The sequence below is a fragment of the Silurus aristotelis genome, assembly GCF_946808225.1.
Source record: "Silurus aristotelis genome assembly, chromosome: 8".
Lineage (NCBI taxonomy): Eukaryota > Metazoa > Chordata > Actinopteri > Siluriformes > Siluridae > Silurus > Silurus aristotelis.
The window spans coordinates 17771547-17792373 of record NC_139581.1 but is presented as its reverse complement, the minus strand read 5'-3'; the positions used below and the strand labels follow the sequence as shown (position 1 = coordinate 17792373).

The 20827-nt window shown below is 37.7% G+C and overlaps 1 protein-coding gene across 4 annotated transcripts in view; it reads right to left on the bottom strand.

The window, feature by feature from the left end:
• Window positions 1–20827, bottom strand: part of sgsm2 (small G protein signaling modulator 2) — a 42339-nt gene that overhangs the window by 20726 nt on the left and 786 nt on the right. For all 4 annotated transcript variants that reach the window (XM_083549293.1, XM_083549294.1, XM_083549291.1 and 1 more), the window contains exon 2: window positions 14483–14558. In XM_083549293.1, the coding sequence (XP_083405419.1) occupies window positions 14483–14558 (76 nt within the window). The remainder of the gene's footprint in view (window positions 1–14482; window positions 14559–20827) is intronic.

Below are 20827 nucleotides of genomic sequence, written 5' to 3'. Positions count from 1 at the left end.
TTTAAATGTACTGCAAATTTAACAGATGCAACAATGTCAAGAGAATGTGCTTTTTGGCATTCTATAAGAAAAAGACATTGCTATAAAATTGCAGAGGATGAAATTAAATAATTCAAGCGTTCATGATTTTGTAATCTGAAAGTTTGAAGTGCCAGAGGGCCAATTTCCCCTTGCAATAGTGGTTTTATGGAGATTCAACTGAATACCCTCCACTCAATCAGAGGGAATTAGTATTGTTAATTGTCTCTCGCACTTCACATGGGTTTTAATGAGTTGAGGCTGATTGACCATATTAGACCTGACAAATCACAGAGCTAAAAGTTTTGCAGCTCTGCTTAGGAAATGACATAAGGACACTTAATAGCACACTAATAGCTGAAAGCTCCCTGAGTCTTTTCAAATGGAAAGAACAGCCAAGCTGAGCATGTGTGGGGAAAATAAGTTGTCCGGACCTGACATCTCCATAGTTTAACCTCCTCTGAGCTCATTAGCAAATCTAAATATGGCAGAGGCACAGATAACAATGGCTGAGAGGAAGAGAATGAACTGAGCAGGAAGATAGATTAAATACAGTTAAAGTGCATTTCAAGCATGGTCCCAGAGGATATACATTTGTTACATTGCTTTGTGACAATGTCTACTGTTAAAATAAAATTTTATTTAAAAATATTTCCTTTGCTGAACCTAAAACATAATTGCCAGGGGTTCCTGGTTCGATCCTAAGTTCCATGTCCCCAGCTAATGTAACTCAAATGTTTGGAACAAGTATTATTTTTGGAACATTATATTTAAAAGACATTAGATATTAACTTGTGGCTCTGATACAATTAAAATACACTCTGTTAATCCCCTAGTTACATATTTAATTTTGACTAGTTAATAAATTCAATGTCATTATTGTAAGGAGGAAAGTCATATACTTGTAATACTCTCATACTGGAACTCATTTAGGCCTCTTGGTACCAGTGAAATAAAATCATAACAAAAAGGCATACAAAGTAATTTTATAGGTGTGAAATTCATTTGTCAAAACAGTGTACTTTATTAATGAAATATCAATCATCTGAACAAATTTTTTTTAAATCTAAATCATTTTCACTGTGTTATGGTTGTTAATGCCTGATGTGTTGGTTTTTAGTATTTAACTGCTTGATCTCATGTATAAGTTTACACAAAAAGGTCTCACCAGCAGGAATTCATGGACCCAACCTTTCTGGGGCCTGCGGTTCAGGCTGGTGCAAGTGGTGTAATGCTGAGTGGAACATTTCCTTTTCACACAGCAAATCTGCATATTGTGACTGAAAAATATTGTATTGCTTTATGGCTACAAAATGTTCCATGTACTTTAGCGGCTTGCCCAGGGATCAATTTTAATGTAAGTTTTGAAGCATGATTAGACAAATGTGCAAATATTATGGGATACAGTTTTTAGTATTATGGGATACGATCAGTATAGAACAGAATCTCAAAAAGATTTACCATCTTTGCTTCTGATGTTTTTAATTGTTCTGAATATGGGTCATGCTTTAAATGAGTATTTAACTGAAGTTATGATTTACAACCTGAAATGAACAACCATTTACTGAAGGAGACAAATGTTTAGTGATGATCTGGTGATCCATGGCTATAATCAGTACTCATAATTGGACACGACAGGGGTGGGAGTCGAGCGAGTGTGTGTCTGTGTGACATCTGTGCCTTTGTTGGGAGGAGCCACCTGTGAATGTGCTGCCAAGCTGGAGATGTGAGTCACTATAATTGACAGTAATGAACTGCATTACAGAAGCACCGGGCAGCTGTATGCTGTGTGGGAGGAATAGAGAGGAGAAACAGAAGAGTAGAAAACTGAGTGAGAGCACGAGGTGAAAAGTTGGGGTAAAAGAGGTAAAGAAATGTTAAGAACAATCAATGCAGAGAGTGAGGGCCTGTGAATTGTGGCAGGTGCCAGACTTATGCTCAATTCCAAGTGTAATAGTAAAAAAGTCAATTGTACTAAAGTTAGTTTTCACAACACCAACACATTTTATGCAACATTGATGACATTCAGCAGCATGTGGCAATGTTAAAGCCAGATTACATAAGCTATCAAAGTCACTCTTGGGCACTATTTTATTTGCTTGTAACTAAAGAACTAGTAAACTAACCTTACTTAAAAGTGCAAACAGAATGCATTATCCTCCTGCATTATGTCTGATCTAAAAGATTTCTTTACTTCTTCCTCTTCACTGCGTTACCATTAATCCATTGTGCATCTTCTCCGGCTTGTTATTATGGTACAAAATGCTGACTGAGTAAATCTGTGAAAATGGATGCAGCCTACTGATTCATCAGTCATGTGGTCTGCTTTTTAAGGATTTTTGAAATCAATAAATGTTATAATATTGCTTCTAATGTCTGCATTATGACTCATAGCTTTGAAAGGGTCCAAAGGGCTCACCTGGGTTTTGAAAACTACACCGATGGAATATCAAATGGTTATATTCAATTGGACTGCCCATTTTTTGTCCCTGGCATGTCTAGTTTAAACAATTTTTTTCTGTTGCCAGTTTAATACAGAAAAATAGCACACAAAATCTAACCATTTCCAATCGGATTCTAGCCATATTTTGTATGTAAGGGTCAAATCTAATTAACATTGGATTTCTGAACATGTGGCTCAGTCTGCCCAGCTAAATCAGATTTCATGTGAGGGGTTTTTTGTTATTCTGTGTGCAGCACTTATTGACGTCAAAAAACGAGAACAAAAACATGGATGAAATGCAAGTTAGAAGAGTTTTTTCCATTTCAAAACTCTTCGGTTTTCACGTGTGATGCATGCATTTAAAAACAAAGCTGGGTATTTGCATGTATAATATAAGTATGTTGATAGTTATTTAGCTTTCACCCTCTCCGCATCAACCACTGCACATATGCTCATGTCCATACGTAAAAGACCAGCCTGAAACACAATAAATGTGTGGAAAAAAATGTCAATATTTGTGAATAGCCTAATGATTCGAGTGTTTGGATGTTTGTTGCTGCTGTATATTGGTTAGTTCTCTAAGACAGTTCTGCTATACCGATGTTACACAAGGCCATTTCATTTTAGCAACAACAAACAAAAAGGGCAACAGATTCTTTCGTTCGTCACCATATGATGATTAACCAAACTCATAAAATGTAAATGTAATTCGGTTGTTTGAATTTAAAGCAGAGATCTACACGAAGAGAAACACAATGGCACTGACTGATGTATTACGTGAAAGTGTACAGATAAGGTAGTGAGAGAGCTAAATGACTAAAGTGCTGCTGCATCATTCTCTTTAGCAAGAGATATTTCCCACTGGCACCAAAACCTTAGTGTAAAATAATCGATTAAACAATATAACATATATAAAAAAAATATATAACAAACATGGTAAATCACACAAAGTAGTTATAAACATTAATATGTTCAGAATAGAATTAAATGTTTCTTAAAACTATGATCTGAACAAACAAATCCGATTTAAGTACTTGTAATCTGCTATCAGGGCACTACAAATGAGATCAGAAGAAAACCTATTTACTTTGATGTGTGTACAAAGCCCATGAGGATATTGCTGAGTGCTGAGAGTGAGTGTCCAATCTACAATTAAAACACACTGATTTTTGGGTACATGGCAGAGCGACTACAGTCACTGGGGCTGATGTGGTTTAATTAGCAGGATAGTGTAGCTGAGTCAGACACTCAGAATTTCTGCGTAATTTGATCTGAACATCATGAGGTCATATACATGCATTCGCAGGTTAACCGTGTTTTACCGTTCAGACCCTTTGTATGTGCTGCTCAAGAAAAATTACTTTACATTGCTGAGTGAGTAAAGCATACAGTGTTGGCAGTAGGAAAACAAGCTGCTGGACCGAAAGTCCAAAAAAAAACAGGGAAAAAAAGCAAGGGGGAAAAGCAGGAGTGTGATAAGAGAGAGCAAAGAGCTGATTAATGACTCATCCATCTCCAACCGCACCCTGCAGTGGTCTGGGATGCAGACAGAAAGTTTGGGAGGGGTTCATATAAAGATTCTTAAACCACATTTGTCTGCAAACACGTTTGGTCATGCTTACCATAACTACTAAGCTTAGATTCACAGATTTTCTGAAATGGTATCGCTTACTCTACACACACACACACACACACACACACACACACACACACACACACACACACACACACACACACACACACACACACACACACAAAATATCACTATCTCTTAGTTATGGATAAAGTGAAGGCTTTAATGTCATATAAAATCAGTCCAAAACCACTTTTACCAACACCACAAATAATAACTGACAGCTACAATAAAGAGTTGTGGAAATTAGTCAAACGGCGTTATACTGCACCCCTGCTATTTCTGCTGTGTGAAATTTATCCAACAGAACAACACCTTTAATAATAGCAGCAGGATGTCGTCACTGGGACAGACACTAGGAGGCTGAGTGTGTTAAAGCATGCCATTCCTCTCACCAAGCCCACTAACAAGGAACTAAAATGGCGAGTTTCTTACTTAAAGCTTACAGTATGGATGGATGGCTATAATGAACACACTCACAGTCACACACACGTGCTCATGCAAATGCATCAACCTGGTATCAGAATCCTGATTTCCATTCATGCAGAGGAATAAAGGGGGACCAAAGGTGAAAAACCGACAAAAAAGACAAATGTCAGTCCAGATACCAGAGATCAAATGGGCCAACACCTCTCGTCTTCTTTTTTTTTTTTACTCTCTGCTCATTTTCCTAGTCCTCTTTGGCCAGGCAATCTCATGAGGGTATTAAATATTGATTTTATCTGACTGTCTGTCAGAGCTGTATTTTCTTGTGCAAAAGAGACAAGAGTATAGAAGATCAGTTGGACTTTTGATCTAACCGAGCCAAATGCGAATCGGCTTGGCTGTGATTCCTTCTGCCTACGCTGAGAGAAAGTTTCCCCAAATCAATTTAATCCACTGCATTAAAGAAAAACGTGCGATTTCTCACTACCTTGAACTGAATACATCCAAGTTTATACCCAAGCATTGCCAAGCTGCCATTGCTAGGGCCCTCTGAGCACATGCCCCTTAATCCTTAATTGCTAGGTTGTATAAATCAGAATTGTAAATTGCTTTGGATAAGACCATAAATGTAAATGAGACTACAACAGTAACCCCAGGGTTCTGGAGAGAATTTCTGTTGAAATACCAACAGAAAACTGTCGTGTGAAACTTATAATTTGCAATAGAATGAAACATTGAATTGCATAAATTATGAAATAGCTAAGTAGTATTGCTTTTAATAAGTGCATTCAAAAGCAAGTTAATTTTTTTTATTATTATTTTTTTTTTTTTACTTTTACTCAAGTACACTAATGGTGAACTTCATCAGCCACTGCTTTCGTTTTCACACTTGGCCCGAACACTTGAATCTAAATCCAGGATGGATTCTATAATTATTTAGGGGAAGCTCAGGTTTCTTAGACACAAAATAATACCTTATAGACTATGGCTTGATTGTGCCACTGTGTATATGTATGTTAATTGTTGCATATTCCTTTGGTTTGTTGCATCACATTTTAAATGCATGGCATATCAACATAAATAAACATCTGTCAACAAGGATGGTTCCTTGTTGACAGATGTTTATTTATGTTGATATGCCATTCCTATGTAAGAAAACAAGCGATTTTGCCAGTGCAATCATTTGCACCAAAAGGTGAGCTAATAACAATATCCATAGTGATCTAACCTTGGTAACCTTGGTAACGAGTACTATGGATGGCCAGTTTCATTGTTTGGCCTCGACTAATCAATTATAGTCTTACATCATTTCTTTCTGTCTCTCGCAGTGATTAATCATATACCTTCAAATAATGCTGATGGAGGGTTTGTAGAAGCTGCTCACATATTCAGAAACGTTATGCATTGTATCTATTTGAGTTTGAATATGTTCTTTGTACCACACATCAATGAGGCGTTCTTCTTTTGTTGTCTATAATAACCCTTTTGCAGCCATCATGAAACTTGAAACCGGATTAGTTGAAACAATTACATTACCTGGCGTACAGCACAGAGTGGATCGCTTACATACACTCCAGACCACACTAGAGTTTAGTTAAAGTGAGCATTGTTTTTTCAAAAGGTTCTGTAGACTCTCTAAACCAGTATTAAATTTGCGGTATTTAGTCTATTTGAATCCAATCCTGAGGCCTGCCATTTTCCCTGCAAGATGTCATTTGGCCAGGTGAGGACACAGCAGTCACATGCAAAATCAGCTGTCTGAGTGCATCTAAGCATCTCAGTCTGATTCTGAGTGAACACTAGTATGCTTCAATTGCAGTGAAAAAGTAATTATTTTTGGTTGCAGGCACAACTTCCTGTAGATGTGAGCTGTTAATCCAAGCTGTGAGGCACAAACTGAGCCAAATGGCAGGGCTCTTGTAATCTTGTACTGAAAAAAAAGAAAAAAGATTTATACAAACATCTCTTCTTTCTTGTAGCACCAACCCCAGCTCCACCATTATCTGTGTTCAGGTCATTTTTGTGATTTCTATGCACACCTATTTAATAAGTATGTTTTTTTTTTTTAGCCCTTCAGTTGTATAATTATGCAGAGTATAATTGTGATGTTAACCAATTAGCAAATATGCTCAAAAAAGCCACTAACAGGTGAGAAATCACCCTTCTATAACACCATATAAACACCGCAATTAGTACCAAGCAAGCACTCATCATTGCAAATGTCTTTGGGTCTGACAACATCTAAAAGTGTCAATAGGATTATTTACACAGTGTAATGAAACAAGCACACCACAGAGTTAAAAAATAAATAAATAAAATAAAACCAGAATATAATTTCTTCTGTCTGACTAAAGGGTCACATTAACATGACTGAATGTTGTTCTTAAAATAAATATCACATGGAGGTAAGGGAATATTCAAATATTAAACAGATAAATCTCTTTTTGTTTTTCCTACCCACACAAGATATTTAACAGGTGGAGAGCAAAGGTACCGAGCCTGTTTAACCCATTTATCTTTACAAAAAAAAAAAATTATGAGCATTCCATTCCACCATGTGCACAAGGTTTAATTCAGACAGTGCATCTTCTCTAATTAAGCAGCAGTCTATGAAATAGCATCTGTGGGAAAAGGATTACAGAGAAAGCAAATTTGGCGTACCTGGGGCACTTGGGAGTCTTCTCCAACTGGGAACATCCAAGCGAAAAGAGTTACAATGCAATGTATGATAATGTATGAAGGACCCCATTTCAGTACTTAATCAAATCCCTTCTTAAATATTAAATATTTTAGAATTTAATAATAAAGTAACTGCTTTTAAATATACTTACCTGCAAGTATCAACAGAAAAAAAAGTGTTCCATACTCCTGCTCGTCATACCTTTTCAAGGGGTGAGTTTTCTATTGTTCCAGCCACAGTGTGAATTTGCTGCATGCAAACTCTCATGAGAACCACAGAATTATGGCTGTAGCCTTGTAGTCTTAACACTTGACTACAGTTTATGTATTCACTTCAAAGTAGTGAAGAACAGTGTATTTTTCCGAAAATGTAAAAAACCTGGTGAAGTACATACAGTATACATGAAAATGTACTCAAGTGCAGTAATAAAATTTAAATGTGTGTGTGTGTGTGTGTGTGTGTGTGTGTGTGTGTGTGTGTGTGTGTGTGTGTGCATAAAATATCTGCATGTAAATGTATGTACATAAACGGTGCGTACATAAAATAGCTAATAAAAATGAGTAACATTTTCCATAAAAGCTGGAAGCGCTTTTTATAGATTTAACTAAACAAGATTATGAGATTTAGCATTCTGCTTCTATTTGTTTGTGTACAGTCTTCTCAAGAAATAGGAAAGGGAAGTAATTAAATAACAGTCTACCTAGGCACACTCCAGCCAACACTACACACACCACTCCAACTGGTGCAATGATGAATCAGTGGTTGAATGAACTTCCTCTGGCTGTTGTCCAAACATCTAAGTCATTGGCGGTCCTCCAAAGAAGACTAAAGACATAGCTCTGCTTTAATTAGCTCTCTTTTTTTTTTTTTTTTTATTAAAAAACCTCCCAGTTTGATCTCACCAGGTTCCACACACTCTCTAGCTAACCTTCTGCTATCAGAGTAGAGCAACATAGTTGGAGAAGAGCACTATCTGCCTATCTTGCATGCATTAGCTTACGGGCACCTGTGGTTGGTTAGTGTCAAAATGATTGACTGGGAAAAGATAATACAAGGTAGAGAAATAGAGAAAGCATTGGCAATTGTGCTTTCTTGACCTGCTAGACAGAAATGGCTGTGGTATAGTCAGGATTTAAGCTCATGATCTTAAAAGAATAGGGTGAATGATTCAAAGAGGTTTTCATAGTTCAATGGTATTATTAGACCATTAGAATATTGATATATTGTTGACGTTTGCAAAGCACCTATAAGGCTGTCTGCTAAATGGTGCAAATGTAAATATCAAATGTACACTTTGTAGTTGACAACATGTACACAGACAGTTTTGGATTAAAAAGCAAGAAATAGAGACTGTCAATGATACTCTCCAGGTCCTGTTTTTGAAGACCACCGTTGGTGTAGCGCTGTTAATGAAACTAAAAGTATCTCAAACTATTTCACATTCAGAGGGGTTGTTATAGGAAGTCAAGGTGACAGGATGTGTGCAAATTAATCTGAAATGCTCGATTGGTAGAAAAATATAAAAACAAGCAGCTTGTTCAGCTGTAGTTTGTGTGGAGCTTTGCATGCTCACCTGCTATATGATCCCAGTTCCCTGTAATAGCCAGGCATCACTTTCGAAGAATTCCCATAACTGCCTCTAAATCATTTTAATACTGAAAAACTTTAATGTGTTCACAGTAAAAAAATAAAATAAAAATATACATTTCAGATACTTGAGATATGTTTAGCATCTTCAACCCACAATTTTGTATGCCTGTGGCATGCTTAAAAATGATATAAGCTGCGCCATTCATCTTCAGGAGACTTCTTTCTCAGCAGCAAAGGTTTTATTCTTTTGTTTTTGAATTGCTCCAGACTCCCGTTCTGTTCCTCTTTCTTCATTGGCTCACCACAATTCACTGTACTGATGTTTCAAATCTACAAGAGGTAGTTCTCTGCCAGTAACAAATAGCCAAGGTCTTAATCAATAGCAATGCCAATCTTCCTGCGATTCTGGCTCGTATTCAGAGCTAACCACTTTCCAATGAAGCGTTCTTAAATTCCTACATAAAAGTAAACAGAATCTTTAATAAAGAGATGTTAAAACTGGATTCTTCTTGCTCATAGGTTACTCTGCTGTAGCTTTGTTACAGAGACCCCCATAGTGCATCCCCCTGGAGCTAAAATCAGAGAGAACAGGGAGCCTGCGAGTGTTTCTCGCAGTCCTTACCACCATACCCGAGTCAGCTTTATCGACCGTGTGTGTTTGAGTCACGCTGCGGGAAAGCCGACATGCCACAGTGTGATGTCTCAAAGAGCTCCTCTTGAATCCGCTCTGTCCAAATCCGGGAGGGTACAGAGGCGGCCTGTCAGACATGCCAAAACCTACAAAGGGATGCTCTGAAACACCACTCACTGTGATGGACTTTGTCAGGAGGAGAAGCCATCACACAACTCTGCGCCGGCTAAAAAGCCTCCGGAAATCCTGAAATAACCATAATGAAGACCAGTAATGGAGCAAATAGATAGCCTGCATGTGTGTGTGTGTGTGTGTGTGTGTGTGTGTGTGTGTGTGTGTGTGTGTGTGTGTGTTTGTGTGTGTTTGTGTGTGTGTGAAAATGTGTTTGCACGTAATAGCTTTTGACATAGCTAAATGTGTGCTGACAGCGACACTATGTTGTCATGGAGATGCAGCAAGCGGTGGAATACCTGAGCCTCTTCCAGAGTCTCTTGTGACTTCGCATGCTTGTTATTCTAAATTAGCTCCACACCTAGATTCAGCTTCAAATGTAACGACGTCTGCCAAAGGGAGGTTTAGTGCAAATCATTAAACATATCCTCAACCCACAGCTTGTCTCACCAAGCCACCAGGCTGCATTACAACAGATGGGAGGGATGCTGAAATTAGATTCGTTTTTCTTTGTTATTCCATTAGACTTGCTAGTGAAAGGTGGGGGTTCCTGATCAGCATTAAGGAAAAAATCAGAATGGATTATCTCCAATGGTGTCTAAATATATGCCAGGAATTTGGCACTGAAATTATGGGCTGCCATTGTAAAATGGTATGCCTCAGAGTTGTGTTTTGGGACCTTCCAGATATAAACTAATTAAACATTTTAAATTTCTCACACTTATACAACATGCAGCTAATACACGTCAATTAAAAGAACATTCTTTTAAAAGCATGCAATTTTTTGAACATTATGTCGAGGTCAGTAAACTTAATGCCATCTACTGTACTAGCCGACTGGTGAACAAATCAGGGCCATTTTTCTTTTTGTCATTTGCAAACCGTGTGTTATTGTGATGAAATGTGATTTTCTCAGTACAAACCTATCTGCACTTTTAATTGCATGTTCAGTCTTTGTTGCCTTTGCAAAAATTTGCACAGGCAACCCTAGATAAACACAAGTGACTCATTTCTCTGTTCATTCTGTCATTACTACCTAATTACCACAGTGTTGCAGATGTTCAATATGCAATCTGGCAAACTCTTTTCAAAAACTGAGTGATTCTTACTGCAAATGCAGCACACCAGATCATAAAAGCACTATTAGTAACTTGTCTATAGCACTGTTTGAATTATACTCTAGAGAGGCAGCTAGCTGATATAACCCAGAAATTCCTGCTTTTTTTCTTTTTCCTCCCTAGCCACAGGACATCATATGATATGTCCTAATGTTGTTTACTGACTGTTTCAACATTTTAGACAAAAGATAAGGCATTATTGCTAAATCGAAGACATAAAGATGTTTTATAACCGCCAAGTGCTAAAAAAAGGTATTACATACAATAAAATAAAAAACATAAAAAAAATAAATGCAAGTTATGCTTTTTTACGACACCCATTTCGAAGAAATGATAATTAATGTTTTACACAACCAAACAAGTCAAGTGGGATTTAGCTAATTATTTCCACATTACTCATTAATACTCTCTAAATTAAAGGGCACGCAGCACTGGAGTGTGTTCAGCTCAGGCACTTTTTTAAGTCATGTTAAATATTTAAATGTGTGCTGCACTCCCACCCATTTGTGTTGACCTTTGAACTTGCCCACGCACTGCAGCTGGAAAAAGTGATTTGTTGATTTCTGAGAAACTGCATATTGTCTCATGATATTCCGTTCGTGGGCAATAAAACGCTCATGTAAATAGTATTTTGGGGGGCATAAGGAGATGCTTTTATAACACTGAAAAATCTGGAAAGTGCTGGAAACCGAAGAAACAAACCAGCATGATAACACCTACGGTTTGAAGCCTGAAGCCAACAGGTTTGGGTAATCATTAAACTGCAGTTCTGGAAAAACAAGGTGTTACATTGTCACGTGCACACACACGTCAGGTGCATGTTAAATGGGATTTACAAGTCTGACACCACACTGATCTTCACTCATTTTAAAATCAATATAGAATGCTTCGAAATTTGCAAGGGTTTCAGTTAAGCAAATAAATATTCAATATCTGGAATTACTGAACTACTACTCCACTGCTTTTTAGGATAGTATTTTTAAGTATTTATTAAAATTTTAAGATTAACTTAAATTAATCTTAAAATTTACAAAAGGGTCATGCACTTTATTTCTTTCATTAAAGCACACATTTCAACAAAAGTCGGAGGAATTCAAACTTATGGATATATGGATATACACTGAATAAATATAATGAGTAAATGTATATACCAGGTAAAAACAAATGATAAATGTTGATGTAATTATTTGTAAGATTGTACTTTTCACTTAAATGAATCCTGCTTATATTATAGTTGCAGTTGAACATTATGAAAGAATAGAATGCAAAATGAAAGCATATTTAAAAGACATTAAATGTAAGAAACTGAAAAAAAGCAGCCACTTGGTATGGTATACTAATGGTATAAGAAGGGCAGCTATTACTAGGGACCTGTTAAGTAGCTAATGGGTCAGTGTGAAAGCAGCAGCAGTACAGTGTGTAGTTTCTAAAGGGGACTTCTAGGGACACGATGCCACAGCACCTCCTGTAACATCCAACACAAGAACAGAACTCTAAGGAAGATGGGAAACAGGTGGCATGTATTTCTGCCTCTTCACACAAAAGCCATCTGGGCGTCGTTCATAGTGTTTGTTTCTTGAGCTGCCGAAAAGCAAACGTCGAGATAAGTTGGCGATTTCTACCAATCTACCAGACAGTTCAGGTTCTGCTTTTACACAAACTCTCTTCCTCTTCCATCCTGACTAGCAGCATTATGTGTTGTTGCTTCAAGTTTGTCTTTCATCAGCTTTCCTCCAAAAGATCACAACATTTCCAAATATACACTTGCTGGGAAAGTGTGGCTGTGTGGGTTGGGTCATCTGCAAGATTCCTCTGTGGAGGAGGCAGGCTGTGCGGGGGATTCCTTGTTGTGTGGCTCTGATGTATACTAAAAGATCTGCTGTCTGTTTCAGCCCTGCTGACTGTAGCTGGCTGCACTCCCAGAGTCTCTACCCCCCCACTACTGCCTGAGAGCAAGCTCGCTGTCACGACTCTCCCTCATGTATCCAAAAAAACAAGGGACGAAGAGCACACGCAGCTTTCGACTGCGTATATGGCTCCATCTTCTGCTTCAGATGGACACGATGTACAAAATTGTGCAAAAGTCTTACTTTGCCTTTTTGCCTACATTATTCTGTTTGTAGAAAAGTTGGTAGAGTGCGCTTAAAATGAGAAAAGATTGTAATTCTACTTAATGAATTTCAATTTATTTACTACTCAAAATTAAATATGTAACCATTGCTGAGAGAAATGTTATTTCTGTGAATAAAAGCTTATTAAAATTAATTTTTCGCAATAATCGTTTTAAAGACTATGAAAAATTCAGTTAGAAGAAATTAGTATAAGTGCTGAAATGGGCTACACTAAATAGCCAACCTGGCACTGTAGCATTAGCATGTCAATCTCAAACTGTATTCCAGAGTAAATAAAAAAGACCTCTGAGAAAAAAAAAAAAGGACTGGCACAGATCACAGCTTTCTGAACAACAACAAAAAAAAAACAATAAAAACAATTAATTCAAAGTGAAGGTGCTGCAGGTACTGAAACCAAACTGCAATCAAATACGGCACAGTCTTGACAGTTCATCATTAACCATTTTAAAAGAAAATGAGTACAAATTTTGTAGTTTTCTGGAGTTTGTGACAAACTGAAAACTCTAGCAATGCTGGAATATATTATACTGTAAGCTTACATAACTCCAGAAAGAGAGCTGGCATATGTTAAGAAAAGGACAAAAAAAGGCTCTGGAAAAGATTTAACATTAAAGAGCATACAATAATAATGCATGCCAAAAACCAGAATACAAGAATAAAACAAGAAAAATAATTCAGTCATTGATTTTGAGTTAATACTAATGGTTTTCATGTACAATTCAGCACTACATGCCTTTTTGTACCTACAGTTAGAAGTTAACTAGTTAGCTTACAGGCTAGCCTACTTTGTCGGACTAGTCAATCCAAAGACTAGCAAAAGATGACATAGCTGAAAACCAGAGTTGTTATTTCTAAAACTGTTAATTGTAAATATAAATTTATACTTCTACATCGTAACTAAGTCAACAACATTAAAATATGTCGGACAGAATGAAACAGAGAAAAGGGAACTTGTTTTTCCTCTGGAAGTATTAATGACTATTTCTGTATAGAATAAAGGTACAATATATTATAGTAAAGCAGAAACAAGCTTAGGTAAACAGAAAAGTGTATAGCAAGGTATTGCTATATACCACTAATGATGATGATAATTATAATACCAAGAAGAACAACTACTACTACTACTATTACTACTACTACTACTAATAATAATAGGGACAGTAAAAACATTGTCCTCTACAGCATCAAGAAGCGTAGTCTATTCCCACTGTGGCATGTGTCATGCTATTTCTAATCTAAACTCCTGGCACATTTTGTTCAGACTTGCTTAACAGGGGATCAGTGATGACTGATATATTGTAGTACTGCTTGCATCCACCTGGCTCTACGTCACTGAAGGAGAGAGGTGAGTCATACATTTTTGTTCCTAGTCATCAACAGCGACTGCTTCTGGCTCTTTTCCAAAGCTCCGGAAACACCAAGTCACTCACAGTCAGCTGCCTTCTCTCAGGAGACTGCACTTCGTAATGATGCCTTTTAAACCCTTGTTCATAAACCTGTGTAAAACTAATCCGGATGACATCAAAAGCTATCTTCCATGATGAGTCACGTCAGTATCAGCTTCAATGGATCTTTTCAACTGCTGAAATAGCTGTCTAAGAAAAACATAAAGGAGATATCTCTGCATGATGTGTACTCACTGCACAGAGCGATGACATGGCTGCTGTCTTCATGTACAAATTTCTTGGTGACTGCCTCTTCCATAATCTGCTTTACCTGCAAAGAACATGAAAAGACACATCATCATGATCATCAAGGCAAATGTGGAGGTGATGATGTCCAACTTAATGTCCACCTCACAACTGTGCCAAAAGAGATTAACAGCTGCTAATTAGTTCTGATAGTGTAACAGCGTGTGATTATAATTAGACAGTGTTTAATTGATAAGTTCCCCCAGGATGGTAGAAAGCTGTGACAAAAGTAGATGGACGTTGCTGGTCTTTAGATAAGCACTTTTCTGTCAGTAGACTGCCAGAGACACTAATTAATCACAGTTTCTTCCTGGAAATTTTAAGCTTTCAGAAGAGAACCAAAACCAAGAGTAATTACAGCATTGTGCTAGGGTAGGATGTGGGTGTCTGCCTGGACTGTGAGCGTGACTGGAGTGGGAGCTGTGGCTGGGGGCGACAAGCAAGAAATACAGTAGAACTTAGTCTCAATTCTAGCTGTAACCAGTTCAGCGGTTACATCAGCTAAAAAAACAGCCTAATTTTGGAAAAGCTTGTGGTAGAATGGAGTCTAGGCAGTGGTAGAAAAATAAAGAAATTGCATAATATAATTTTTTTACTATACTTTTTTTTTTAGTATAGACTTTTGGGCTTAATACAACTCTAGAGAGCTTTTTCTTTTTTCTTTTTTTTTTTTTTTTACATGCCTACATTTTTTAGTCACCATATTGTTATCTTTTGCTACACCTTCAAGTTATAGAATCACCTGTGCTGTAGTTAGATGGGCTCAAAGTGCCCCAGTCTACAGGTTTGCCCCTTTGGGACACTGATTTACACAATTGGATGATATGGTCAAAAAAATACAAAAAGAAAATGCAGTTTTCCTACAGTTTCTGCCCGTGGCTTGCAGAAAGGCAGTTTTTAGAGGCACCAATTACATTTTGGATTCTTGGAAAGGCTTGTAAAAAGGAGTCTTAAAGGGCTTGAGCAAATGGGACATGCCAAACTCTTTGGGAATTGTGGTGATTAGAGGCACCTCACCCCTTTCAGAAATGCTGTAATAAATTAAGGAACCCCAGAAGAGATGCCATCCATTTGTGGTGTGATATGAATTTGGATTTTACCTGTCTAGCATTATAAAAATCAGGCAGTATACCAGATTCAGTCAACAAAGTGGGGCTACCAAATACAGGGTCTGTGTACTAGGGCTCTTGCATTCAGAAATGCTTGGTTGCAGTCATCCTTCATTCGGAGAGTCCAAACCCACAAGCACATGTGAAAATGACCGGAGATGACAAATCGTTCCATTTTTTTGCTATATCAGTAATTTGGTGTGGATCATCAGTAGATGCGAGATAATCACCCTAATTGGTGATTATCTCTCCCCAATGGGGAACCAGTACTAAACATTTCTGTTTTGCTAGAAATGCTTGCATCTTCAGCAAGCTAGAGCCTGTGTGCCTCTTGCAAATATAGCCACAATGATAATCCACTTTTGAAAGTCTCTTAGATCCAGTAAGCCCAAGGGAACTACAGCTGCTGTAACAAGACTAACACCCTCAACAAGACCAGTACAACACATAGTGGCCTGAATGTATAATTCTGTCTGCCACAATTTAGGATGACTTGATGGCTAGCATTCTTATGAGCCTGCCAGTAATAAAGTGCTGTGTGTTAGCAATCCACCTAATTTCGTAAACAGTGCAAAGGGAAACCTAATCAACCATGCCTGCAATACTTAGCCATAGGACTGCCAGTAAGTCAGACTGCAGGAGGTTGGGAAATTTGGGGATGAACACTGGGAGAGGACTTGAGCCAGCAGTAAAAACAAGCGAAGAATAGAGGATTCAACTTTAGTCCCAGTATGGGTGTTTTAAGGTGAAAGCCCACTTGACCAGCAGCACAGGCAGGACGTGAATAATTGACATTGTGAAGCTGAGAGAGAACACCAACCCAGGAGGGAAAGAGCAACAAAAAAAGCTAACCAGTGAACAATGCGATGAGTGACAGCTTATACTGCTATCAAGAGAAGACCAACTCTATCATACATTATGGGTAAACTTCACCAGCTTTGGATCTCTGACGGCTGTAAGACTTTGGTATTTATTGCAAATACTGCATCGGATGTCATTTTTTACTTTGCTGAAGTTCTAGATATGTGCTTACATGGACATATAAAGTTATCTAGATCATTCTCAACATCCTCTGTGGTTAGCAAAAGTGAAATAGCTAGCAACAGACATACCATTAACTCAGTTACTCCACTGAAGTAATGGAGAAATGCTTTTTTGTGCTGTTAGATCTCAGTTGTGCAGTCACCATGTCAACAATCCATGCTAGTTCAGTTATTCCATATTTCAAACATGTGTTTGGCACTCGAGCGGCTGACAAACACCCAATTATTTTATTCGTTTTTGACTGCATGGTTCAGAGGTTTTAGATGGGGTCACAGAATGCACAAATAGAAGTTTAATGCAAACCTAAAGATTGTGCTTTGAAGAGCCTCATATTGAACTGGGCTGAACTATATAGCATTAAATCACATTCTCCAGCTTGGCTGACAGCAGAAACAATGGCTTTAATGAATTCATTTTTCATGGATTATTACAGCTGGAGGATAAATGGAGCCTGTCAGTTGATGCCTACATGTTTTATGGACATATCGTAGCATCCCAGATGTTTCACTCGTCTGCTGACTGTATCCATGTTACAGCGTAAAGCTTTAGTCTCTGACTGGGTTTAAAAGGGTATAATAAACTTATGGCAAGCAGAAAATGACTGTCACATAAAGAAACAGGGATTGTGAGGATTAAGAGCATTAAAGTAAAGAGCAGTTACAAAACTGAGGAGTACACAATAAAATGGAAATGGCAATTTTAAAATCTTATATCCAGACATGATTTAATTTTTATGCTACAAAAAGTATTTTACATTGATTTTTACCTCAGTAATGCATTGTGCCATTAATAGTACAGCCATAAACATTTAAGGTAATAGTCTGAGTATTCCCAGAGACCTGTACTATAGATAAAATACATACTTATAATGTTTATGTCCTCTATATAAACTTATAGAGCACAGAAACATTTCAGTAATAAAGATGTTTCATCATTATTTTTTATTTATCTAGAATTTTATTTTTGATTTCTAAGTACTGTATGTATATTCCTAATAAAAACAGGTTTTGTTTTAGAAATGGGTGGATACAAAATCCGTTGACTTGGTGGGTATATTTTCCACCTTACACCTCCAGGGTGTCTGGTTCAATCCTGAGCTTGGGTTAACAAAACACATATTATGGCATTTCACGTTTTCCCGACAGGTTCTTTGGATTAATCTGTCCATTCATTCATTTTCTAAAGCCTGGATCCTTTTCCAGGGTTATCGGTAGGTACCAAACACATACCCAAACATACACAAAACACTCACACACTCACACAGTCTCACACACAAACAAAAACACTCTCTCTCATTTACACACTACAGACAATTTGGAAATGCCAGTCAGCCGACAACACACATCTTTAGAGTGGGAGAGGAAACTGGATTACCCTGAGGAAAACCTCAAAGCATGGTACTGACAACAGCCCCCGCAAACCCCACACCTTCAACAATTGAATAGAAATAGAACGATGCTCCATGCCATAATGCCTCCTGACCACAGAGTACAGACACGGAAGAGAAATGAATATCAAGTAATTGCAACTGTTCTGGTGTGAAGAAAGCTTCCTCACACAATCCCTGCAGGCTGCAGCTGTATAAATGGTGAATTGATGCAGTTAAACTTCTGAGGTTGTTGCTGATGCTTTCAGTTCCTAGGCAACAAGGAGGCCGCTAAATTCAGCTGATAGTGACAGAGGTGTAACACAAAGAGGGCTGGGAAAAGAGAACCGACTCTAAGTGTTTAGAGATTCTCCTAATTCATCAAACATTTCCAGATTGAAAGTATGCATTCTTTGTTGATGTACTGCTCTCATGTTTCATTGATGGAACAGGTCCAAATAGTGACTAAATTATTAGATTGCATTCAGGGACTCACTTACAGCTCTGACGAAAAGATCAATATTCGTTTGTGAAAGAGTAACGACGGGCATTCAAATGTGTGTGTAGAGCCGATGAGAAGCATTTTTCAAATTGTTCACGTGAGTATTATAAAGATTAATTCTCTGATATGACTAGTTTGAATCATGATAAGAGCTAAAGCTGGCCAAGATGGATGTTCAAAATCTCTTTAAAACTTCATTAACAGGATGACGTTAAAAATTCATTTCCTCATTAGCACCGGTTACTGCACCTCTCTCGAGGGAACAGAGTGAACAGAAAACATAAGTCAGTGTCTCTTAGAATAGAACAAATGGTGTGGTGTTTTAGATTTATCTGGAAGTTTCATTCAAAAGAGACCAGATTTTTCATGTTCTGCCAAGCTGATGAAAGTGATTAGAGAGATTTTCAATTGTCTCTTTGATTTATGGCATCATTAAATAATCTATTTGTTCCTTTATGCCTTTTCCTATAGATCTTTCAAGACTGGACTTCAACTGCTGTTCTAGCAGTATAGCGCAGATTTATAAGACAGGTTTTTATTTTATTGGCCACCCAGAACCAGGCCCATTGTACTGTATATTTAATTATAAATAAACATCTATCTACCTGAGACTATTCTCGCGTGCACACACACACACACACACACACACACACACACACACACACACATTAATGTTCGTGTGGTTATATAAAATCAGAAGAAAAGAAAGTTGCTCAGAAACCTGCAGATTGCTCTTTGAAGTTATGTTGCCTTACTTATACATGTCTTTCACAATATATAGCCAAATGTTTGTGAACAAATCACCATGATACCCATATGTGATTTCTTTTTTTTTTTTTATCCCAGTCCAGATTTTGTCCACTTGGCTGTTCTAACAATTTCCACTCTTCTGGGAAGACTTTCCATTTCATTTTATCATACTGTGTATTTGTTCTCATTCAGGATCAAGAGCATTAGAGAAGTTTGGCATCAATGTTTAGTTTGAAGACCTGGGATGATGTAGGAGATCCAGTTCATCCCAAAGGTGTTCAGTGGGGTCAAAGCGAGTTCTCTTTAAGTCTTTCCAAACCAGCCTTGGCAAACCATGGAGCTTGTTTTTGCGCACACGGATATTGTCCTTCTAATCTGGCCAGGGTTGTGGTAAACCCAAAGCCTATCCCCTGAATACCAGGTTCGCATTTAGAATACACCCTGTATGGGTTGCCAGATCATTGCAGCGAGCCAAGCACACACATTCACACTCTCATTCACACCTAGGTGCAATCTCAGCCAGTCCACCTACTGGCTTGTTTTCAAGACGTGGGAGGTAACCAGAAAATCCAAATAAATCCTCCACGGACACTGTGGGTCAAGAACATGTACGGAATCTCCACACAAACATTAACACCAGTTTAGAATCAAACAGGGAATCCACTTGGCCCCCCAAAAGGCCCCTGCTCCAATTCATGAGATAACTTTTTTTGTTTGAATATAGAATGTGTGAAGTCCAGTGAATTAAAAATCCCTTCAATGTATTACCTTATAAAAAAAAATGCCTAAGATCATGAATGCCGCCTATTCTAAATATGTAACACACAGCGATCTGACCTGTGGATAGACAAATACAAAAAGCCTAAAATAGATTCTAACATCAAAAACATGATAAACAGCCCTTATCTACTTTGTGACGTAAATACTTATTTACTTTCCAACTTATGTCTGATGTGCTCTATATTTCATTGTCGTTTCCGTACATCGTTTCTAAACATACATTGACAAATCCAGCCATGACTCACAAGATAGTGGAAATGAAGCTGCATGCCAGATGGTGCTACTGTACATCTGAGCAAATCAGTTCATCTGAAGCAAAAAAAGCAGGTATTTTTGTATAAATCTGCAGTCACAGTCCTAATGTTTATTCATTCCTGTGTGAATGCAATCATAACACACACACACACGCACACACACACATACAGTGGTGCAGGATCATCATCCAATCCAGGATCAACAGGTTCAGCTTGCGGACTTGAACACAATTAACCATTAACTATAACACTAAGAGTTGTGCTTGCAATCCAATAACACTGGAATGAAATGAAACCTTGGAGAAATATGCATTTTTAAAAGTGCATGTGCTTTTTTTTTCTTTTTTTATGTAGCTTTCATATATTTCTTTCTCAATAAGGGCGAGCAATAATGCGCCTTGAAACTGGAGGGGCGTGAACAGGAAACTGGAAGCGACATCCATCAGCAGGTTACAGTAGAATTGACATGAGGCTTGATGTATTACATCA